The 24,835-nt window shown below is 43.3% G+C and overlaps 1 protein-coding gene across 2 annotated transcripts in view; it reads right to left on the bottom strand.

Moving 5' to 3' along the window:
- Positions 1-24,835, bottom strand: part of wdhd1 (WD repeat and HMG-box DNA binding protein 1) — a 67,013-nt gene that overhangs the window by 34,909 nt on the left and 7,269 nt on the right. Inside the window, exons 9-24 of one of the 2 annotated variants that reach the window (XM_034109295.2) lie at positions 24,248-24,354; positions 23,960-24,107; positions 20,931-21,138; positions 20,120-20,301; positions 19,819-20,003; positions 17,945-18,186; positions 15,204-15,341; positions 14,943-15,099; positions 14,333-14,447; positions 10,141-10,272; positions 7,751-7,965; positions 3,463-3,602; positions 3,286-3,342; positions 3,147-3,178; positions 1,829-1,993; positions 1,000-1,142 (exon numbers count right to left, since the gene is read on the bottom strand). In XM_034109295.2, the coding sequence (XP_033965186.1) occupies positions 1,000-1,142; positions 1,829-1,993; positions 3,147-3,178; positions 3,286-3,342; positions 3,463-3,602; positions 7,751-7,965; positions 10,141-10,272; positions 14,333-14,447; positions 14,943-15,099; positions 15,204-15,341; positions 17,945-18,186; positions 19,819-20,003; positions 20,120-20,301; positions 20,931-21,138; positions 23,960-24,107; positions 24,248-24,354 (2,366 nt within the window). Of the gene's footprint in view, positions 1-999; positions 1,143-1,828; positions 1,994-3,146; positions 3,179-3,285; positions 3,343-3,462; positions 3,603-7,750; positions 7,966-10,140; positions 10,273-14,332; positions 14,448-14,942; positions 15,100-15,203; positions 15,342-17,944; positions 18,187-19,818; positions 20,004-20,119; positions 20,302-20,930; positions 21,142-23,959; positions 24,108-24,247; positions 24,355-24,835 lie in introns of both variants that reach the window. The other variant, XM_034109286.2, reaches the window with a different exon arrangement.

Consider the following 24,835-nt stretch of genomic DNA (forward strand, 5'->3'; position numbering starts at 1 on the left):
GCCATTTTGAAAAATGTGCGTTTTTCAGCCATTTTACGCACGTTCTTGCGAACTCCTCCTAGGGGAATGATCGGAACAATTCCAATGCAGGACAGGTTTAGCCCATATCCCATACGATACTTAATTGAGGAGCACATTTTTGAAAAATTACTCGTGGAGGTCGTAAGCTAACAGCGAATACACCATTTTTGACGATTTACATGTCGCAAATTACTCCAAACCACTCGGATATAGTTATTCCGATATTCACGAAACGCTGTATACATATTGCTATTATGATTGCACACATATTTCAAATTGCCTTCCATTAGCCCCGCCCCCCAGAAAGTCGGCCATTTTGAAAGATGTGCGTTTTTCAGCCATTTTACGCACGTTCTTGCGAACTCCTCCTAGGGGAATGATCGGAAAAACTCCAATGCAGGACAGGTTCAGCCCCTATCCCATATGATACTTAATTGAGGAGCACATTTTTGAAAAATTACTCGTGGAGGTCGTAAGCTAACAGCGAATACACCATTTTTGACGATTTACATGTCACAAATTCATCCAAACTACTACATTTCCATTTTTGGAAACCTTTACAAAGTGGCACCGTAACTCCGAATGACCTGAAATTTTGCCCACTTATTCGGGTGGACCTATTCTACATATTATGTCCCGGAACCCGAAAGCTCCACCTCCTTCATTTTTTTTTAATTACCATAATGTTAAAAACAGTGAAATATTCACTTAAATTTCAAATTTTGGTTTTTCAACACCAAACTCAGCCGGAGGGTTAACCCTAACCCTAACACAGTTGGCGCACATGCCTAAGATGTCCTGGTCAGAAACAAAGGAACGCAAAGTCAGGTAAACAATTTAGAGGGATGACAAACGGCTCATTTCGGAGGACTGAGGGGGGGGACCAGCAACCCTCCCCGACAGGCGCACGGACGCGAGGGCCCGCTCATCACTGCGCGCACAAGTGCGACCGCAGTTTTAATTATTATTATATTTCACCTCTTGTTCTCTGTGTTATCAGCAGGAGAGGCTGGAGGCGGGGCTTCTGGTTGTTTCTGCCCATCAGCAGTCGGCTGTGTGTTCTGCTGAGTTTTCTTATTGGACGCCTTGGTGCCACTCATCTGAAGCAGAGTGGACTGGGTCTGCAGAGGAAAGAGGAAGATTATGAGCAGAGAACCTTAATGGGTCAATATCTCCAGCTCTGAACTCAAGCACAGTTGAATTCTTTTCCAATGTTATCAATTTAAATTGGATGCATTTGATATTTATTATTATCTTGCGGTGATATACCTCGTCTTTTTTGTCTCGTCACTAATAAATCACAGATGCTATTTTGTAAGTGTTTTTAAACAGTTGAGAGCAGTAATTATAATAAATAACAATAAACTTCATTTATATGCACTTTTACAAACACATTTAAGAAGTGCTCTACATGGTCGAAACAGGAACAAAACAATGTCAGGAGTGCCATGAAATAAAATCTGAGAACTAGAGAGTTGTTAATGCTGTATGATAGTTATGCAAGTGTGCAATGATTCCCCCCCATGAGACAAATGCTTCATAATATTAGTACGTTTGAAGAGTTTCCCCATTCATCTATGTTGGGGAACATTTTGATTTTGATTATGGTGAATATTTCTGGAATTATGAAAGTTATGAATGTCAGGAGTGATAACCATGGTGTCCTAATTGAGCTGAACCTTTTGAGTTAGTGGGTTGGTATATAGTGTCAATGCTGTGAAACATTCAAATAAAAATGCCCAGATGTAATTTCAAAAGGTAATTACATTAGCAAGATAATCCATGTTGGAAAGTTAGATAACGATACCTTTGTTTTGGGCCTGGGGGCCAGCGGTTTGAGGACAGTGTTTTTGTTTTGTTTCCCCGCAGGTCCGCTGAGTGGGAAGGACTTCCTGCTGGTCGTCATGTTGTCCAGGATGTTGGTCACTCGAGGCTGGCCGGACGCAGACGAGGGTTTCCCTGAGCCCAGGACCTGCACACACATCCCATGAAACCCTGCATCATTCTCACTCCTTCTGCATTCTTACTTCTAGATAACTTCCATATTGCCAGTCTCTTTTCTTATCCCCGGAATTCCCAAATCATCGGTAGGTGGTAACGCCTTTGGAATCATCTTCCCTTTCAGATCCGAGAGGCTAATTCGGTTGATTCCTTCAAAAAGCAAACTCAAAACATATGTCTTCGTACCTGACTTCCTTGTCAACTAGTTTCCATCTTCATAAGCATCACTTCTGTCTGGTTTTACACAAACATGCTTTATCATGCGGCACTACTTATGTTGTCGTTCATAATGTTTTTATCATTTTTGTGCCATGATATTTTTTATTTTGTCTTTGTTTGCTTTGGACAGCCCTTTGGTGCATTTTTGGTGATTTGGGACTATAACAGTGGCGAACCGTCAGGGCCTTCAAGGTATTCAGAGAATACCCTGGAACACTCAGATAAAACAAACAAAAAATCGATTTAATTATATAAATAAAATGTAATAAAATATAATAAATGAGAATCGTATCCGTGTTGTTGATCTGTAATATTACAGTGTTACGTTGATTTGTTTGTCCTTCTCGGACCATGCACTACGCATTTCAGTGGTTTTGTGTTAGAAAAGAAAGCAACCAATCAGATCTTGTTCTGGGTCTCTGGGTAGAATAGCCTTCAACCAAGGTATTCTACATCCTTGATCGAATGCCCTAGCCGTTGCACTGAATGAGAGCGTACGTTTGGACTGACAGTTTGATCAACCAATCATATATTGATTTGTAGCCAATGGACGTATTCTTTCAGAGTTCCCCTCGGTTCCAGGATGCTCTAGAAGGCCCGGTAGTTAACTGGCTCGAGGCAGAGGATCTAGATGAATGAGACGAAGCAATTCATGCCTATTTATTGTTTTTAACGTTGAAATGACAAGTGCAACAGGTGAAGATGAAGTTGTTGCGGAATCGTTGTGAGTACCCTTTTCAAGACGACAATTCAGTGAAAAGACGGACATTATAATGCCGCGGAGGGGGGGTGTCTACAGAAGGTCCAGTTGTGATAGACACGGTTCGCCACTGGATTATAATACATTTTGATTTGATGATTTAAGAAATAAACTGTGCTGCTGTGAAAGCGTTTTTGATTCTTACCTTAAAGGGATTTGCACGTCCTCCTTTAGTAACTGCAAATAAAAAGACCGCAGGACTTTTACTCAGATGTCTATATTATTGGAACAGTATAATGCAATGTGTGATCACAGTATTTGCATTGTTAGTAATGTGTACTCACTTGGCGTCAGATTGGTCTTCATAGGTGAAACTGCTTCTTTAGCAAACGGATTGACACCTGCAGTACCGGACACACTCATTAGACACACTCCTTAGACACACTCATTCAACACTTGTCATTAGCATGTTTTGATGGGAAAAATGTTTGCATAGAGTTAAAGGAGGAAGAGAAACTGACGTTTTTTTGTCTCCGATGCCTCGTCCGTCTCCATCTCTTGTCCTTCCTCTTCCTCCCTCTGCTCTTCTTCTTGCTCCTCTTCCTCTTCTTGATAACGTTGGCTGCTGTGACGTCCTTGTGCAGCCTCACTCTGGCCAGACCTGTCCGAATAATAAACCCGTTAATCACACCGTCTTCCCCTCCCGTGGTGCACAGTTACTCCTACATAAGTGATGTCCTGATTGTTGGCCCCCTTAATCCTTTGAAATGGAATGTTTGTTGACACAAAGACCACTACGTTACTTTTCTACGGTAACATTAAGCTGTCTTTGGCTCTTTTCCTTAAATGTCCCCTCGGTGGGACTAATAAAGGTATTCTGATATATTATCGTTTTCTCTCATACATGTTTCAGAAAATATGTACCCATTGAAAAAACTGCTGCAGCTTCTTAATCTAACACGCCATATTTTTCACAAGCTACTCCATCCAAATGCTGGATGTCCCGGAAATGTAGCTACATTCTATTTATATTTTCATTATTCATATAATATAGATGAAAGCTTTGCATGAATAATACAACTATAGGAACACTGTCTGGTGAACAGCAGTGTTACAGAGTGAGTTTCTTCCCTTACAAACGCTCTTTAGAACCTTGTAAGAGTTTATTGCAAGTCCTGCAAATACAGGTGAGTCTGTTGTAAAACATGAATTCAACACTAATTTACAGTCAAACGTAGGGCTGTGCAATTAATCGTATTTTAAATCGTGATTACGATTATGGCTTGCGACGATTATGAAAACAGCATAATTGACAAAATACGATTATTTTGCTGGGTGCGCTTTCGCCCCTCCCTAAAAGCCCACTCGGCCACGTGGGAGTGACATGTGTTGTGAGTGTTCAGCGCGAGCGAAGATGTCAGAACAAGAGCAGCAACTCGTTAAAAAGAAGGGTACAACTATTTCCACTATTTGCAAGTACCATTACATTTCACATCGCTAAAGATATGTGCCCAGTTAGCACTGTTAGCAACCAGGCATAGGCGGCGCGTGAGGCTCAGGTTTGGGAAGGCTAAATCACTTTTTTTTACCCGACGCTGCCCGCCTCCGGCGTCTATAGAAAAGAGATCAACTCAGTGAAAGCACCGCCTGCTGAAAAATCAGAGCTCAGTGTGCGGAGTTTAAATCTATCAAGTCATATTACAGGATAAAGGAAATACAGTTTAAACTGCTGTATGCAGAGAAGACGCCGACGTGTCGCACTTATCATTCATATCACATTCAATCAGATCATCGATCATATAATATCATAGCCTATATTATCTCCTTATCTGAGTCAGCTGAGCCGTATCTGGCCGTGCAACACTCAGTGTCACATACTGTATGCAGAAGTATTATTTTAAGCAACACATTAGGTTGACGAAACACTCAACTCAAATGTAATTAAATGTAATTAAAGTCAGATCCACTCGTGTCATACAAATTTTACGCTTTCAAACACTCGGTAGTTTATTTATTTTTTAACCAGTTCTGTATTCACCTTGCAGGTGGCTTGTATCCTGGATTATTATGTTTAAGTCATGGATGACTAATATTAGACAAATATGAACTTTAAAGTTCATATTTGTCTAATATTAGTTTACTTTTCATTAATGAAGTATGACGCTGCGCTGTCAGTACACTTGTCCCTGTTTGTGATTGGTCAAATGTTGCTAACCCCATCCCTTTCACGTGAACGCGCTCTCAGCTGGTGAGAGAAGCCCTGGCTTGATTTACCGAGTTGATATTAACCAGCGTCGAGATCTCGTTTGTTTGGGTTAGTTTAGATAACTCAAACATATCCAGGGTTTGAACTGGCTTCGTAGTACAGGGCACAGGTGGCTGCATAGCAGTGCTAATGTCAAAGACACAAACATTATATTTTTATTTTACCAGGATGCAGTGACACAAATATTTGGGAAGGCTTAGTCTCGGTATTATTTCAGCAGGTCTGCGCTGCCTGCACTATATGACAAATGTCGGGGAAGTTGAGAGAGATGTGGCTTCAGCTGACTACTTTGCTACCACAACAGACCTATGGTCTAGCCGAGGGGTGCCCAACCAGTCGATCGCGAGATGGGTCTAAAAATAGAATAACAATATTCTGTTTTATCGTTAATATCCTGTAACATAATCTTCCTGTGGCAGAATAATGCACTTGAACGCATCTAAGCTTTGTGATTGGCCGGCGTCACCCCATGTGTCGGGGAGTGGCTGAGGGTCTTCAGTACTGGTGAGAAGGGTCTAGCTGCGGCCGCGGCCAGTACACGGCGGTACACGACACGCCCACCTGACACGACACTAGGCTTGTTTGAGACACATTGCGGCTCGCCTCGAAAGTAGACGAGAGTAGCCGATCGCAGCCGGGGGAGGTCTCAAAAAGCTCGCCTGAAGTCGTACAGCTCAGAGACGGCTTCTTCATCTTCTCTCGGTTTTTTGGCGGATTGCAAACAACTTTAAGGTGCATACCGCCAGTCGGCTTGACTCGGTTTGCATTTATAAAGAATGCACAAATGTGTTTAATCGTTAATGTCAGATATGTACTAAGTAAATACATTTGTTCCTGCTCAAGATTAGATTCAACTTTATTGTTATTGCACATATTACAGGTACTGAGAGAACGAAATGCAGTTTAGCTTCTCAGGTGCAACAAGCAGTGAAGTGGAAAGTAATGTACACAATCTACAGAATAACATATAGAATGAATTGAATGATGAATAAACAGTGGGGAATGAATACACTAGATATCAGCCTGTGAGCAGTATGAACAGTGTGTATGAATATGCTAAGATATATAAAGTATGAAAACAGTAAGCAGTATAGTATAAAATATATAGATATTAATTTCATGATGATAAACATTGTGGAACAATGATGAAAAATGGGAATGGATGTGGCGACGTAAAACTGACACAAAACAACAACAAACTTTTGCCAGCCAATTGGAGAGTTTCATCAGCAGCACGGGGTAAAAACCACCAATGAGCGCTCAGCTCGAGATACCTGCGAGCCGTTTCCCATCAAGCATTTCGCTTCCGCAGCTCGTGGAGAGCAACTGCGCCAATTCGCCTCGCCTCGCTCTCAAGGCTGCGGGCGTCTTTGTCCCGCGAGATTTCAAAGTCTCATGTGGGCGAGCCTCCAGAGCAAGTCGGACAAAATGACTAACCATCATGCAACGCAATAGCAAGACGTTGATCGCAACTGCGCAGGTCTTGCTTGTCTCAAACAAGCCTACTAGCTGCGGCCGCGGACAGTGGAGGTTGAACCAAGCCCCCAGGAGTGCGCCGGAGTCTTGTGGCCAAACGGCGGTACTACACTTCCTTTGTGGTCTCTAACTCGTTGGATAATTTTTTTTAAACTAAATAAACTACCCAGTATGAACGTTCCCGGGTAGCAGTTCTCTTCCCTCCCTTCAATCTAACCCTCCCCTTCCCCCCATCCTAACCCTAACCACTCCCTACCTTTTTACCTAACCCTAATCTTCCTTCCTCCCTCCTAAACCCCAAAACCTCTCCTACTATAAGAAATTAAAATCAATGTTTATACTACATGGGCTGTATGATGTAAATCTCGTCAATTCGCTTTTAACGGTGGTGCCTCTCAGCCACCGTAGTGTCGTGTCAGGTGGGCGTGTCGTGTACCATCGTGTACCGCCATGTACTGGCCGCGGCCGCAGCTAGACCATATTGGTACTGGTGGCAATATTGTCTCCTGCCTGCGCTCATCTCTGAAACCAGACTATGTAAACAGGCTGGTGTTTCTTACAAAAAATCTTTAAGAGATGACATGAGCAGCCCTACCAGCATTTGCCATGGTGGCCTAAACATTTTTATTTGGTCTTAAATTGTAGTTCAACATTTATTTCCTGTTACTTCTGGACCATGACGGTTGGCCAGCCTTCAACGTTTAACTGAGTGGAATATGTTGAATATATTTTACAAAAATGTTGGCTATATGTTAAGGAGTTTTCAGTAGGTTGTGACAGTGCACTGCATCATATTTGATTTAATTTATTTTCGGTCTAATTTATTTGTATTTATCATATTAATAATATATGTTTAGTATGGTTTTGGAAGTGCGCTCCAACATATTTGTTGATCTTGTTTATTGGTAAAATATTATTTGTTTTAAAGTTCAATAAATGGTCAATGAATAATCGTCAAAATAATCCTGATATCAATTATTGACCCAAATAATCGTGATTATGATTTTTGCCATAATCGCACAGCCCTAGTCAAACGGGATAAAAGCATTTTGGCATATTGGCATTACCCAGAGGGCCGTCTGACGCTCGAGTAGTCTTCCTCTTCTTCTGGCTCTGCTTCTTGGATCTGGTTGGATTTCTCCAGTGCGATCTCACTGAGCCGCTGGGCGAGGGCCATGCGTCTGGACCGGGACGCGTATCGAATGGCCAGAGTCACCACTTTCTGAGTCATGAGCTCCGCCAGCTCCACGCAGCGGAACTCCCGCTCCAGCTTACAGGACAGCTGGAAGAAAACATGGAGGATGAACAGCAGCTACAGACAACCAGGCACACCTCTAACATCAGTGAGTATGTGTTACGGCTGTATGTATTCCCTTTGGTTCCTCGACCCAGGTGTGCTGCATTGCTGCAACGAGGTTCAGACGAGGTGCACCTGGAGAAGGAAGTGCTTAACCTCTTAAGCCCGAAGGTCCCCCCAGTGGACCCCTCCCACCTTTTTTTACGAGACTATGTCTCAGGGCTTCTTAACATTTATGAAACCATTAATGTTTCATACCCTTTTAAAAAAGGTAAGAAACTCCGCTACCTGACAATAAGAACAATTGTTAGCTAAAAAAAACACAAGAGTAATACCAAGCATTTGAATTAGCATTGAGCGAAAAAATGCTAACTAATGCTAACGCTTTTTTACACAGAACTCACGGTAGAAATGCCTTTATTACTATCTTAACTGCACAAACAAGATATAAGATTTAAAGCTGAGACTCCACAGATTCCACACATGTAATGTCATCACTGTACGACCTCGAATTCCTGGAGCTATCAGCCAGAAAAGAGAAAGTAAACAACATCCGGTTTCAAAAATATTACAATAATTACGTCTTACCTTTTTTGATTTGTGATCAAAAGTTGTGTTCAACGGAATAAAAACGCCGCTCAAGGTTAATCCAATGTCTTTGTGTCACATAGACATTTTTACTGATAATCCATCATCATATTTATGGCAATATACTGGGTATAAAGTTTTGCCGTCCAGGCTTGTACTTTCAGATATGTTTCGTTTGCTTCTCTATTACGTCCGCAATGGTAATGTTTACGTGGATTTGGGAACTGCCCATCGATTCTATTGGATGTAATGGTTAAGAAAAAGGTGTAAATCACCCAAATCGACCAATGGGTTCCAGAGATATGGCCCTGCGTAAAGTATAAAGAATGCCAGCCAGCTTAAGTACATTACGCAGCCGACTTCATCTATTGTTTACTACGTAAGGAAGCAGGAATTGCAGGACCCAGAGCACACGGAGCACAGAGCGGACAGCAGATAACGGAATTGCAGTTTTATTGCCTATAGATTATCAGAACATTTCAAAGGGGACACAGCCCCATTGGATATTAACCTATGGATTAACTACATCATCGTTTTTATCGTTTTAATGCCATTGAAGACCAGTTTAGACCAGACAAAGAGGAAGGTGAGCCATGTTAGCCTAGCGCATTAGCGCCACTTGTTTTGATGTATGTTTTTGTTGATAATGTCTCGAGTTTGTATCTTTCAGTGTTGAGGTGGGCACCGTTAGATTCTGTGTCTTTACGATCATAAACAATGTGTTGGATGTGCAGCTAGGATAAGTAATAAGGGAGCTAGGAGTGATTTTCGGTGCAGTAATAGGCTCACTGTAAGAGGATAACAGAGTAGGCCTATGTTTTATTTTTATTTTATTCACAACAGTTGTATTTGGATGTAATGAATACCTATAGAGATAATTCAAAGTAATAAAATGATTTTTACGGTGAAAAAGTTCATATGGAACTGATGGTTCCCAAATTAGGTGAGTCCGCTTGGACTTTATTTTTATAAACCTCTCTAAAAAGGTCAAATTTCACTTGTTTTGCATCAATCTTGATACAGGGTACTTATATGTTATAGTTTGGATTCCTAAAGCTTTTAGTCTACTAGCCCATCATTCAAGGGTGGTTTTCACTATAAGTAATGGGGTTTTTTTAGGCGGACATTTGAATGTACATGTTTTTACTGTGTTCCATCTGAATTTACTTTAAAATAAAAACATCTATATTGATTCTGACACTTCTACATCCAACTCACAGATGTAACCTTGCTTTGAGAGAAAAGATTATTAATTTACCCCTTTTAGAAGTGAAGATATAGTCTTTGTTGTGTTAGTGGCATTTTCGAGCCTGAAACCTGAAAAACAGGCTCAGGGCTTAAGAGGTTAAAAGCTCCAGAGCAGCAGCAGAAGAGAGAGGCCTCTGGTGTGGGGACTGCTGTGGTTCATTTGACGTGTTGATTATAATACATCCCATGGATTTGATGATTTGAAAGGTGTCTTTTGTGTTCTATTTGGGTCAGTGGTGGAATTGTGTTAGCCCCATAGGGCCATTTTAAGGGTGGGGCGTAATAGTATGATATTAAATAGGTAAGTGTGGGTTTCAGACTCACTGCGAACATCTTCATGAGCAGCTCCTGCTGGTCCTTCTGGGACTGACTCTGAGCCTCCTCGTCGATCTCGTAGCCGCTGGACGACAGGAAGCTGAAGTGGTTGCTGAAGAGGAGCGAGCGGCAGTACTGCTCCTGGGGGACGGCAGAGGACACAGACTGTCTATTTAGATCACATTACATGAGGAATGTATCATGCTGGACTACTTTATAGTATATTACTATATGAGGTTTGTAAACTTCACAATGTACATTTTTCATTTAGGGACTGAAAGGAACCGGCTGCCCAAACTCGATTGTTCAATCTGATCATTGATTGACAGTTTTAGAATTGACCTGCTCCATATCTGGGGATAAGATACTGCTTGATGAATGTTGACATGTCTCTAAGATTGATTGAGTTATAGCAGGTAACACAGATAAAGAATCAGTGGCCAAGGGGCTACCAGAGAGATGTAAGTCCAGAATGGAATACTGAAGAAGCTGACCTGTGAGTAATGTGTCAACTAATGTTTCAACTAATGTTTCAACAGGTATTAAAGTAACTGAGGTTTGAAATGTAGAAAGAACATATTTACAGTTAAGCTAAAACATAGTAATGTAATGAGACAAAATGTAATTTAAACACCATCATGTAACTAGCCTGGTAAAGAAGTAAGAGCCATAGACTTTATTGTTTAGGTCATGATGGGGATATACATTTCATCTACATTTATAATAGAAAGACATTTGAGGACAGTTTGTTGGAATTCTGTATTAATTTTTTCAGCGGGATAATATCTAAGCACTGACGGGTAGAAGCAGTATCACCAAGGAAGACATTCACTTTGTTAGTATTGTGATTTTGGTTGTTTTTGAATCCATAACATTAGTGTGTTTCTTTACCAGAAACATTAGCAGTTCAAATCATATTTAGATTTTTAATGGGATCTCAGGGATTTCATTTAAAAATAAACACAGATGCTTGTCAGAAATTCAGAGCTATTGAAATATGTTATTTAGTTTACCTAAAGATGTTGGGGTTCTTATTTAGTTGGCACAGTCCAAGTATTAAGATTCTGAAGCTGCACAATTAATTTAGAAAACCTGTTCACAGACGTCTGTTGTTTTAAGACACCCCACCAACAGGCTCCAAGTGGCCACGCACTGGTGGGTCAAACAGCCGAGGGCCCCAGAGCCCGGAGCGTAGGATTGAGGGATTTGTATCAGATTTCTCCACACAGGTTGTTGACGCCAAAAGGGGGACCCGAGACGCAGGAGGCTGACTGTCAGCAGGACAAAGTGGATCAACCCCAGGCTCTCCGGCCCCGACCGAGTGACCCAGCGGACATCCCATGCCGTCCGCCTACAAGGAAAGGGGGACAGCTCGTACCACGGGAGCCAGTGTGCGGCGGGGAAAACACCTGCGAGGACCCTAGACGACATCAGGACGGATCTGGCTCTCGTCATGGAGGTCGACTCGGATGCTGTCATCAGCGGACTGGAGGAGAAGGACCTCGAGGATATCCATCCAGCAGTCGTCCCAGGAGGCATCATCATCGGACCGGGGAAGGAGGATCGGGAGGACATCCATCCAGCAGTCGTCCCGGGAGGCATCATCATCGGACCGGAGAAGGAAGATCGGGAGGACATCTATTCAGCATCGACTTGGAAGCCGCCATCAGCGAGCCGGAGGAGAAGGAAGACATCTCTCTAGCAAGGCAGCCCAGAAGCCGCCGTCAGCGGATCGGGGGGACAAAGACACGGCAAGCCAGGACGGCACAGGGGACTCCACTCTCCGCTGAAACAGGAGTGTGTGTTAAGTGCAACAAGACGGTGTATGGAGCCAGCCAGGCCTGCCAAGCTATGGGCAGCCTCTACCATGACAGCTGCTTCACCTGCAGTGCCTGTAGTCGAAGGCTGAGAGGGAAGGCGTTCTACTATGACGGAGGAAGGGTTTTCTGTGAAGAGGACTTTCTGTACTCTGGGTTCCAGCAGTCTGCAGAGAAGTGCAACGCAGGTGGACATCTGATCATGGACATGATCCTGCAGGCGCTGGGGAAGTCGTACCACCCCGGTTGTTTCTGCTGCGTCATCTGCAACGAGAGCCTGGACGGAGTGCCCTTCACTGTGGACACTGAGAATAAAATCTACTGTCTGAAAGACTACCACAGGGTCCTGGCGCCTAAATGTGCTGCGTGTAACCAGCCCATCCTGCCCTCAGAGGGGTCTGATGAAACCATTCGAGTTGTATCCATGGACAAAGACGATCATGTGGGTGTTGTTGTGTGCCGTGCATCCGCTCATTATGTGTCGGACTAATCAGTTCCACCATTGAGGGAAAAGCTGCTTCTCCCCCTCCTGACACTGTTGGCCTGTGTCAGGGAGAGGACGAGTATGGAGACTCAGCAGACAAGGACGCAGTTTTTTTACATGTTTTGGTCTCCCTCTCCTTCTGCCATAAGAAATTGCTATGAAGGGCTGTTTCCAAATGTTTAAAGGGCTCTAAATATAATGTTGAGAGATGAACACAGTGGAGAGGAGTGACAATAGTTATGTTTCAAGTGCCTTGTGTAAGTTGCACTCTTTTTTAAGAGTGCAAAAGAGGGAATTGTGGAAATTGATGTGAGTTATTGTACCGAAGAAGTGTGTTACATTTGAAATGGCAGAAAGTCTTGTTGCAATTTCCAGATATTAAAAGAGGTCCCTTTGAGTTTCTCTGGTAATTATCAATAGTAGCAGTTAAGTGAATACTGTTCAAACAATACCTGTGTTTGTGTTTTATAGTGATTTCTCTGTTTTATCCTTTCATAAATGTGAGGACTAAAATGGCGATAGACAAAGGGCTGTTAAGAGTAAACTGGGTTTTATTGCCATGTGGGGGAGGTGGAGATATGCAGGACAGGGTGCTAGGTGGGGGAAGAGTCTATTCTGCTTAAGATCTCTAGCAGGCCATGTTTCAGGGAAGTCTACATATCTTTAATAGTATATGTGTGGGTTTATACATTCCTGTGTGTTAATAGTTGAAGGAACAAAAGGTACATTTTTCCTCTCAAATATAGAGAGGTTTTTTTATAGATTCCTGAAACAATGTTCCCTTTTTCTTAAAAGTAGATTAGCACAATAGTCTTTTTCTTTGACTTTTTACCTGTTTATCAAAAGGGTGTTTTAAGCTATTTGTGAAGAAGGAAGATGCAGAATTAATGGAGATTTCTGTTTTGAGTGTAAAGATTATCCCTTAGAATGTTTTTCTGGGTTAAACCATCGATAGGCTTTGCAAATTGGGAGGGACATTTCCCCTGATTTTAATGAGGTGCATCCTGCAGGCCTTCCCAACGCCTGTGGCTTTCATAGCTGCCCGCGCTGATTCCCTGTGAGATAGCGTTTTGGTATCTCCCAAATGAAACGCCACCCCTTCTTAGTATTAGGGAAATGTGTATCTGGTTGTTGGGTCTCTCTCCATGCGCTGACAAGATGAAAGGATGTCCGCAGCGCGTGAATAAGGGCGGGAGTACTCCACACGTTGCTTATATGATTCTTTGAATTGTATAGTAATGTATTATATTATATTGTATTGCATTATTACTTTGTTTAATTAAAACGGATTATTGTTTAACTGGTATCCTGGTGTCTTCTAATTCCCTCCCTGTTATGATTTCAAGCAGGACTCGTCAAAACAACACGCGGTGAGGAGTTGGGTTGTAAGGACCCCCATCCCCCAACAAGTTACACCATTAAAACTTAAGAAATATCTCAGGCTAGAAGAGACATGTAAATCTGTTTATATAAAAAGTCTAGAGCTCTGTCCAATGAGAAGCAAGAAGACAATAAAGCATCACAAACTAGCTGAGATAACTTCCAAAAATGTCAGTCTTAGAGGTGCAGATGATGATTCTTTAAAAAAAAAATCTTAATACAAAATTGTGTTTCAGAGAAAGGAGTTCATAAAGTTTACAAAAAAGGTTTGATCAAATGTTGTTGGTACAACATTTGTTATTCGAGGTAGTTATTTAATCTTCCCCATAACCAATACAACAGCTTCATTCAATATCAGGTTCTTCTTTGGGCCGTAGTCCATATTATTTTAAAAGATTCTCGTGTATATAAGCAAGCTAACAGATTGTCAGTTAGTTCAGTGTTACACCTGGCAGTTACTGGGTTTCAATGTCTCGGAGCAGAACTAGTTTGTAGTGTCTGATGTGTTGGGAGTGTTTACCTCCATCTGTCCTTTCTCTGTGGAGGTCTGACACAGAGGCAGCTTGAAGGGCAGGATGGCCACAGCAGGTCGGGGCAGAGTGGGAGGGTACCGGGAGCCTTTACAGGGAATACACCTGACGGGACAAACAGCTGCATTTAGGGGAGACGTCCAAAAAATAATTAACAGGCAATAACAAATGGATTACATCAGGAAAAAGGACCATGAAATGTAAAATATCACACAAACTTTGTTTGAGCAAACTTCTACAGTTAAACTTAAGCTGCACTTTATATTTGTAATTACGCTACAATAATTTGAGCTGAGAATAGAGACTGTTTTTACCTGAGAGCCTCCTGATTGTTGCATTCAGGGGCCAATCAGAAGCTTTATTCATTCAGTTTTTTGTTTTTCATACTTCTTTCCCACACGAGTGCTTTTTCAGCTGCCGGATCTCAAATGTTAAATGTTATATGATCTGTGTTTCGTCTTGTTCAAGGTTAAAGGCTAGGTTATAGTCATTTGTACATAGCTACATTGTAGTTATGACAATGAAAATCTTAGGTCACAGGCTCCTCCAACAGTGTTCTGAGGGGTTCAGAGACAGTACGGTGGAGAAGAGGACATTCACCTGAGTTGCTGAGGGTTCTCGTGTATTCCCACCACCCAGTAGCTGTCTGATTTGCTTTTGCAGGTTTCTCTGGTGTTGCACACCGGGATCCATGTGTTGCCCACGGAGCGGTTCAGCATCCGGACCACCCCCTCTGAATCCACATAGCATGGTGTGCCTGAAAAGTAACCGGGTGGTCATCTTACAAAATCCAAAGATAAGGATGTATTTGGAGAGGTATTTCTAGGAGAGTAAGACAAAATCAATTCTCCACAAACTGACCTTCAGCAGTGAATCCGAGCCAGGACAGGTAGGATCTGTGGGACAGGGGGAGGGGCTCCCCATGGATGAGCTGCCTCTTCCTTGGACCAAACTGCAGCAGCTGGACACCCAGAGCTTGTCCCCCATCAAACCCTGGAGCTGAGGGTGTAGAATGAGACACACGTCAAAGCTTGAAGATGACAAAGTGAGCAGCTGTTTGTGAGGGACACGTCAATAATGCCATTTACAAAACAGGACAGCATTTACATTTGAACCTTTCCCTACAAATGAAGTAACACCTACATTTTTTCTGCCATTTCCCAAAGAAAGCTGTCATTTGTTTAAAATGTTTAAATCAGTATTTCGAGATCAACTTGTACACAACAACAACATTTTCAGCAGATGTGATGATCCACACCAACTCCGACAACATGCACCTAAGGGGTTTACGATCACATTTTAAAACTACATCTCTAAATATTTCTACAACACTTAAGACTCCAAGTTACACTACAAGCAAGTACATCTATTTCTGGCAAAATAAACAATGTGTATTTAATAGGGCTGTCAGTCAATTAAAATATTTAATCGCGATTAATCGCATGATTGTCCATAGTTAATCGCGATTAATCGCACATTTTGTATCTGTTCTAAATGTACCTTAGAGGAATATTTTTCAAGTGTTTAATACTCTTATCAACATATGAGTGGACAAATATGCTTTATATGTGTGTTTATTATCATTTGAACAATGACAAATATTCTCATGAATATTAAACACAACAACCTCTGAACATTACAAATATTCGCCTCAATTCAACCTGGAACCTCTCATACAATACAAATGGGGTGTGTGTGTGTGTGTGTGTGTGTGTGTGTGTGTGTGTGTGTGTGTGTGTGTGCGCGTGCACGCACGTGTGATGGAGGCATATGCTCGAACGGGAGCTGCCTGGACGCTGCAATCATGTTGCGCGCACTAACCGTGCTGAGTGTGCTGACTTTTCGTACAATGTCCCACTGTCTGGCTTCCTGCATAAAGTCAAGTGCTCGGCGAAAAGTCACTCCTTTGTTTTCATTGAAACAGCTCCTTATATCCGTTAGTGCAGCTAGCTAGCACCAGATGCTAACAACAACAATGCACGTAAGGTCTCTCTCTCTCGCTCGCTCGGGCCACACATACACACACCCTCCCGGTCCTCCCGATGACCAGTCGGTGCCTGCCGGTGAGCGTGGAAGTGTGGTCTGCCACAAGCGGGCGGCAGGAGCGGGGCTGTCAGCAGCATCAGCTTGTAGATGGTATTTTAAACTCGATGCGCTCTGAAACTACGGGGCGGCCGAGGACAAAAAATACACATGCGTTAATCGCGTTAAAATAATTAGTGGCGTTAATTTTAACGCGTCAACTTGACAGCCCTAGTATTTAATAGGGGTGTTGAAAATAATCGTTTCTACGATGCATTGCGATGCGGACGTGGACGATTCGGTCTCGATGCAGTGACGGAAGATAATCGGTTATAGAGTAGTAACGTTGCTTCCTGATTTTCCGGCCGCGGCTTTACTATAACGTTTTTTCTGTCACTTTAATATCAAATCGGTCGGTGACGCAGAGATCAGGGAACATACGTGACAGCGGCACAGCAACACGGAGCAGTCTGCTTTATCCACCAACACAAGAACACCAGTCCAGAACCGACAACAGCAGGACCCGCTCTGAATCACTCCGTGTCGCTGCGGCTCAGAGACACAGGGAGGGATTTATGTTTTTCAAAAATAATCGCGTTACAATCATGTCAGGTTTTTGGTGGATTTAATTAAGTCTTGGATTGCAAAGTATGAATGTCCTCTAGCAATTTGCAGACGATATATACGTGTGTAAAGTTTGTGAAGGCAGGAGGAAAAAAGCTTCCGCGATCACCGTCTCCTCTCCGTTCCTCCAAGCCCCGCCCTCTCCCTGAAAATAATGAGTGACAGGCTGATAGTGACCCGATAGAAACGTTGTTATTCACTTAATCACTGAGATATAATGAAGCTAATTTAATCTCATACATTCATGGGATTTATGTAACAGTAAGACAGAGAATGTAAGTGTGCACCCACATGCAGTATTTTTGTTTTTATATGCTGTTGTAAATACTCCTGTTGTCTGCTGTGTTCAGACTCAAGTCCTGTGTGTGATGCCACATTCAGGACATTCAGTGTCCTTTCTTAACAGAAGACCGTGGCTAGAAGCTGCAGCTCGACTGCAGAAGCATTAGCTTTTTGTTTTTGAGAATGGAACAACTTCACACACGGAGGCTAGACCTATACAATTCATTTATTTTGGTTTATAAATTAATGTCAAGACATTTATGTAATTGATTTCTGAAGCACTTTCTAAATAATAAAAAGAGAGTTCATATGTATTTACTGCATGTATGCATTGATGAAAAATAAGCCATGTGCAGTAATATAGAAAATTGAGGATGCAACGCATTGGTATGAATCGTGATGCACCGTGATGCACCGGGATATCGAACCGAATCGTTGACAGGATAATCGTAATCGAATCGTGAGACCAGTGAAGATGCACAGCCCTAGTATTTAATAAATCCAAAACCCCTGTACAGTATAACTGAATACCTAGCATGTAGCATACTGAACAATTACTTTTGTCAATTGAAACAAAAATGTAATCTTATCAAAATAAATACCTACCCATTCACTACTTCTATGCCTAGATTCTCATACAACTTTTCATTCATATAAACAAGTGTGTGTCTCACCCCGATGGTAGACTATGAGCAGCTGCTCTCCGTGGGCCACCATGCAGACCACGTTCCCCGGCAGGCTGAAGATCTCCCTCTGTACCCCCCCGATGGAGAAGACTCTGATCATCAGCGCACTGGTGGCCACGGCCACCCAGCCCTGCCCCAGACACAGCGCCCGCACGTCCTCGCCCTGCGGCAGGTCCACCATCCACTCCTTGTTGGTGTCCCAGGACGAGAAGTGGAGGCACTGGAGCTTACTGAGGAGAGGAGGAGCACAGGTTGGATACAGGCATAGCATCTTGACAACTATACATCAGTTAGTCATAAATCATTTTCAAATACCGAAAATATTATTTCTTATTGTGAGTTGGTAAGTCAATTCTTTCCGTTATATAAACCAGTTTTATAATATCCATCCAATACTCTTTAGTGAGCGGCTCAGCCTTACACCAGTTTCTAAATATATATTGCCTTCTTGCTTGCGATTAACAATATCTTCAAATATCTATGATTATTAACAACAGTATAGTTTATACTTCTAATATATACAACTTTGCATTCCTTAGGTATTGTATATCCCAGGATGTCTCCAATTGTATTAAGAGCATTTCCCAACATGTATGTAATTTATGGGTTCCCAGAAAAGTGTGTGATCCACAGATAACCACCAAAATGTTTGGTGTGAACCAGTTTGCCTACTCTGCTGTCATAAAGTTGTGGGTTACATTTATACATCCAAACTTCCTCACTAGAGGCTTCTCAATACTCAAATTTCCCCTCCTTGACTCCTCGACTCCTCGGTCCTCCGGTAGTGACCCGGAAATGAATTTCAGCGCGCCATTTTGAAGGACGTCTCATTTCTCTAAATGCACACCGAGGATCGAGCGTCGAGGAGGCTCTCTGGAGGAGCTATAACCGAGGATACACTGATGGTTCCTCCACGGCTCCTCCGCGGATGCATTTCCGGGAACGGTGGAGGCGTGACGCACGGCCGGACTTATCTCAGCCAATGACAGCTCTGCATGCATCCCCTGGATATTATTTTAGAACCTGCTCTCATCGCAACGCGATGTTTACAGTGAGAACAGCTGTGAGGTCCTGCAGAAAGCAGAGCAGTGTGTAAAATATATATCACTCAGTATAACAGGCCTACTCTCTTTATTTGCTTTAGTTTAGTAGATATCTACAAACAAAGAGTCGATATTTTTCTAAAACCATTTAGTGCTTCACATAATAAAATACACAACGGCTGTAGCCTGATTATGCTTTAGGAGCTGTGTGTGTGTGTGACGGGTCTCAGTTGGTTTGATGTCCTTACTTTTAATACTTGCAAATACAACTTTTGGCCCGTAATTTCAATTCCCCATTTAAGCGACCAGAGAGAGGGGGGGATATATCCAGTCTCTGATTGTGTTACATTATTATGAGAGTGCTCTCATACTTTAAATTGCATATATTTATATAAATATATTTGTGTCTGTGTGTCCGCATCTGTAGCCTGGTATTGTCTCATTATACCGCACTCTCAATGAATTCAAAGTAAATATGTGGGGGAACAATGTTCAGCTGATCTAACAGAGATTATAAAATATGACAAAACACTCGACAGCTGATGCAGCTGTTGCCACGTAATAATGAACGGACGTCGCTTTAATATGACCGCTCAGAGGAGAGGAGTTCTCATTTCTTTAAACGTCTGCTGCTTCCCCTCCTCTCTCCTCGGTCCTCCGCTCGCATCTCCTGTGGGCGGGTCTAAGTATCGAGGAGGGGAGTCGAGGAGGGGAGTCGAGGAGGGGAAATTTGAGTATTGAGAAGCCTCTTATGTGTTTGACACATGTTGAAGAACCCCTTAGGTGTAGAGTGAAAAACCAGGGTAGAAGGAGGTTTACCTGGCCAGCTCGTCTGTGCCGGGGCAAGCCAGCAGCACGGCCTCCTGGGAAAGGTCAGCCATGGTGTGGCCCAGCGTGTTTGTGAGGTGCATGGCGTGGTGCACGGCCGTGTCGTGAAACTCCACATCGATGGCGTTGTCCTGCTCGTCGTTGTAGTCTCGAACTATTCCCACCGAGTTCCACATCTGAGGAACAGTTTGTGTGTTAACGCACAGGAGACTGCAACTGTTTTCCTTCATTTTAGTAAGTCTTAGAGGTCATACAGTAAAAAAAACAAACATTAAATGACATGTATTCGTACCATGAAGCGGTGTGTGAGGTGTGCAGGGGTGGAGCCCGGCTGAAAGGCCTTCTGGGGGGGCGTCGGCATGGGCCCCTCATAGGTGGAACGCAGGGGCACTAGCGGGGCAGCGGGCACGACGCCACTGCCCGTGTCGTCATCGTCCCCACATTTTTCCTGACCGAGCTTTAGAGATCCGGTGTCTGGATAAATAAAAATATAAATAGTAAACAGATCGCCACGTCTTCTCCACCTGAACCAGCACCCAGACTGCTAGTGTACAACCAATCAGTCAAAGAAAAGTCATTTGTAACTTGGACAAGGAATTATTAATTTCAGGAATTTATCAAGTAAACAAATGTCTGGTTTCAGCTTCTAAACGTGAGGGATTACAGCTTTTATTGGAAAACAAATATTTTACATTGTGATTTCATTTGTTTCAAACTAAACCACAAATAAATTAACAACCAATAATCAAAAAATGTAGTAAAAAAGAAGCTATACCAGGGCGTGAAGTGTAAAGATAGCAAGAAATCGATTTCGGTCACTTAAGACTTCTCTTCACAATTTGAAAATGTTTACAAATATTAATTTTATAACACAAAAATCGTTTTCAGTTCAAAACTAGCACAACTAGAGTTTTGTATGCACAGCTCACAATTAAAGCAATACATATTTAAAACACTAAGTTCATCATGAAGCAAGTTCCCCGCATTAACTTTGGCTTTTGTCATTTTGCACAGTCCGGTTGTTTTTGGAAGCCTTCACTGTTGTTGTTGTTTTCTTTATCTTCCTTCGTCTCACATCTGTACCTGATCCTTCTTCCACTCACCCAGGGAGTTCTCATCATCCAGGATGGCTCTGCTCCTCACCCTGCCGGTCGCAGGCATGAGGAAATCATCATCATCGTCGTCATCGTCCCCGGCGATGGGTTTCTTAACTGGGGAGTTGGTGTCACTCTGCCCTTCATCCATGACTCTGTCGTCATCATCATCGTCAAAGAGTGCATCGTAGTCTTTCGCTGGTTTTGTTACCGCTGCCTGCTGAAAGTCCACAGACAGTTATTCAGCATCAACATCACACGGAAAATAAACAAAAAAAGTTAATATCCGTAGGTTTGAGGAAGTGAAATTTTAAAATAAGTGTAATTTATTTAGCTGTGATGGAGGTGCTACAATTATTAACATCCATAAAAAAGAAAAGCAGCAACTTCTCACATTTAAGAAGCTAGACCCATCTGTCTAAATGTTTTTGTTTCCCATTATCTTCTGTCAATCGATCCACTATTTCAGCAACATTCTTAATTGGTCAAGTTATTAAAATGGTCATTTTATAAACAATATTTATCTATGTAGAGAACTTCCCCCTTCATAACATTACATTACATTGCATTTAGCTGAAACTTTGATCCAAAGCGACTTACAATAAGTGCGTTCGACCAACAAAATTCAAACTTGAAGAAAACAGAATCCTATAAGTACATCAGGTTTCATAGAGCAAAAACATTTCAAGTGCTACTCAACTGGTTTTAGGTAAGCCAGCCCTTTATTAGTGTATAAGTGCTTTGTTAATAGTTGTATTGCTCGAAGTAGAGTCGAAAGAGATGAGTTTTCAGTCGGCGCCGGAAGGTGTGTAAGCTTTCTGCTGTCCTGATGTCAATGGGGAGCTCATTCCACCATTTTGGAGCCAGGATAGCAAACCCACGAGTTTTTGCTGATGGGAACTTGGGTCCCCTTCGCAGCGATGGTGCAGCGAGCTGTTTGGTTGATGCAGAGCGGAGTGCACGTGCTGGGGTGTACGGTTTAACCATGTCCTGGATGTAGGAAGGGCCAGATCCATTCGCAGCATGGTACGCAAGTACCAGTGTCTTGAAGTGGATTCTAGCAGTTATCGGAAGCCAGTGGAGGGAGCGGAGGAGCGGCGTGGTGTGGGAGAATTTAGGAAGGTTGAAGACCAGACGAGCCGCTGCATTCTGAATGAGCTGCAGAGAGGGAGAGAAGGAATGCTGTCTGAGGTGCAGTTTGTCGGCCGCAGGTGCTTGACAACATCCGAGAGAGAAGTGAGGGATACAGGCTCAAAGTGGTCGAGGACAGCAGGGCACAGAAAAGGAGCAGAATCTGGGGTAGCACTAGTGTGGGCTAGCCTAAGAGCAGATACTTTTTCAATAAAAAATGTAAGAAACCTATCACAGAGAGTAGTTGGTGGCACAACCAAAGAAGCATCACAGGGATTTATGATCGAGTTGAGGACATTAAAAAGAACCTGAGGTTCAGAGAAATGTGCTCTGTTTTGGCTGCTTTGACTGCCGTCTGGTAGTCGGAAAGACTCCCTGCGGAAGGGATCGAGGTTGTAAACAGAACCGGAAAATGGTCTGAGATATGTGTTGCTGCACAGATTTCATCCACAGATACAGACAGTCCGAACGATAAAACTAAATCTAAAATGTGTCCTTTTTCGTGTGTTGGGCCAGCCACGGACTGAGTGAGACCAAAATAATCAAGGAGATTTAAAAAGTCCCTAACCAGAGGTTTGGACTCGCAACACACATGGATATTAAAATCTCCGGAGATCAAGACACGATCATATTTCACCATGATCCCGGACAGAAAGTCAGAAAAGTCATTTATAAAATCCTTATTGCACTTTGGCGGACGATACACGACTGCGCAGAATATAGGTGAGGTGGGGTTCAGTTCAAAGAGCTGCAACTCAAAGCTAGCATAGCTAGTTACAGGGTGACGCAATCGGCATTGGAGGCCAGCTCTAAACATTGATGCTATGCCCCCACCGAGGCCGGTGGTACGGGGGGAGCTGAAGAATGTACAGTTAGGAGGAAGAAGTTCAGAGAACGGTGTATACTCGCCAGCATGGACCCAGGTCTCCGTCAGAAACATACAATCCAGTTCACGAGAGGTGAAGCAGTCGTTTAGCAGGAACGTCTTGTTTGCTATTGACCTAGCATTTAATAAAGCCATGCAAAGTTTTTGCTCCGGGCTTGCCGAAGGTGTAGTCTCAGCTGACGGAGATGTGTGTGTTGAACGCCGCGCGGGCCAGGAGCAGCCAGTCGGGCAGGAGTGGCTGTCAGCGGGCTCAGCAGAGGCCGCAGCTCCGGGAAGACAGAGCGAATCCAGCGCTCCCTCACATGGCGTGCAGCGGGAGGGCCGTGACGTCCGTGGTGTTGATACGTCCTGGAAGAAGCCGTCATGTGAGCTTTAAGATGGACCAGTGCACCACCACGCTTTCCCCGTCGTCTGAAGCGCTTTTGGCGAGACGGGATGCAGGGCAGCCGGCGCAGGCATGTGGGGATATCCAACAGCAGAGGCGGGGGGAACGATCCCTGGCCGCCAGAAGCATGTCCGAGCAGTAATATAGGCTCCAGTGAGGGTCTGAGGTGGAGGAGAGCTCGGCGATCATAAAATAACAGAGCAGAGACATTCTGACAAACATAAAATAAAAATAAAAACAGGATAGCTAAAAGCAGAGAGCTGGTGGAGCGGCGAGCCGACACAGGCGCCATCTTGAATCCACGTCACGTCACGTACGGCGTACTTCACACTTTTTGGTATGAAAAACCATGCGGGCTAATGACTGATCCGAGCGAGTTTGTGTACAAGGAGAAGAGGAGGGGACCAAGAACAGAGCCCTGAGGGACCCCTGTAGTTAATTGACAAGGGTCGGATTCGGACCCTCTCCAAGTAACCCTGTAGGTGCGGGCTTGGAGGTATGAGGTGAGGAGGGAAAGTGCAGAGCCTGAAACTCCAAGTTCTTGGAGAGTGCGAAGGAGGATCTGATGGTTTCACCGCTGCAGTTGGTATTATTGAGCTGGCTTTGAGATTTTTGTTTTGTGTTTTCTGAGCATACCTTTGAGGCAGTGTTGGTGGAGTTTGAGGTGGAGGTGCGGAGTCCGTCCAGCAGACCCAGGCAGCCCTCGGTGTCGGTGTAGGCGATCTGGCTGCCTGACGGGTGCCAGGCCAACCCGCACACTGTGAAGCCTTTCTCGTGCTTCTGCCTGCGGATAAACGAGACATCTTGAACTGTAGTGATGCTGAACGTCTGCCGTCTTCTCAGTGACTGCACCAACCAAGCCTCCTTCTTTCAAGGGTCTCTCTCAAACTAACCTTGTATAGACATTACATTTTGCACACATACCTTTCCACACACAGCTTGCTGCTCACGTCCCACACATTCAGTGAACCCCCCACGCTGCCAGCTGCCAGGAACTGCCCACATGGAGACCAGGCCACCACGTTGACGAGCTGAGAGACAACAGGGAGGAGAATACATTTTCAGAATAAAGAAAAGGGATGTCTCTGACCAGGAATCAAGACCTAGTTACTTAAGATAATCCACAGAGCTTGTTGTGAGCGGTTTTATGTAGAAACTGTTTTTTTCTACCAAACACCTGTCAACCTTGCCACCACGCAAAGAACAAACGTGCATCTTTTCATGGACTTAAAGATGTTCATCCATCCGCCTCTTTAAATTATGTAAATCACTTTGTGAATCCCCTTGTTCAGGTTTACAGAAATGTTGCCAAGTTAAAGGATCCAAATGTTTGTTCTGTTAGACTGCCACTATATTTTCTACATTTCAGTTTAAGTTACTTCTGGTCACCTTCTGCATGTAACAGAAGAAAGTAGACACATGATGTTGGTGTTGCAGTAACCAGAAATGAAAATATATTAAATGTCAGACAAAATGACCACGACAATTATGTAAAGAGCTGGAATGTCCCTA

The sequence above is a fragment of the Pseudochaenichthys georgianus genome, chromosome 3 (genome assembly GCF_902827115.2).
Source record: "Pseudochaenichthys georgianus chromosome 3, fPseGeo1.2, whole genome shotgun sequence".
Classification (NCBI taxonomy): Eukaryota; Metazoa; Chordata; class Actinopteri; order Perciformes; family Channichthyidae; genus Pseudochaenichthys; species Pseudochaenichthys georgianus.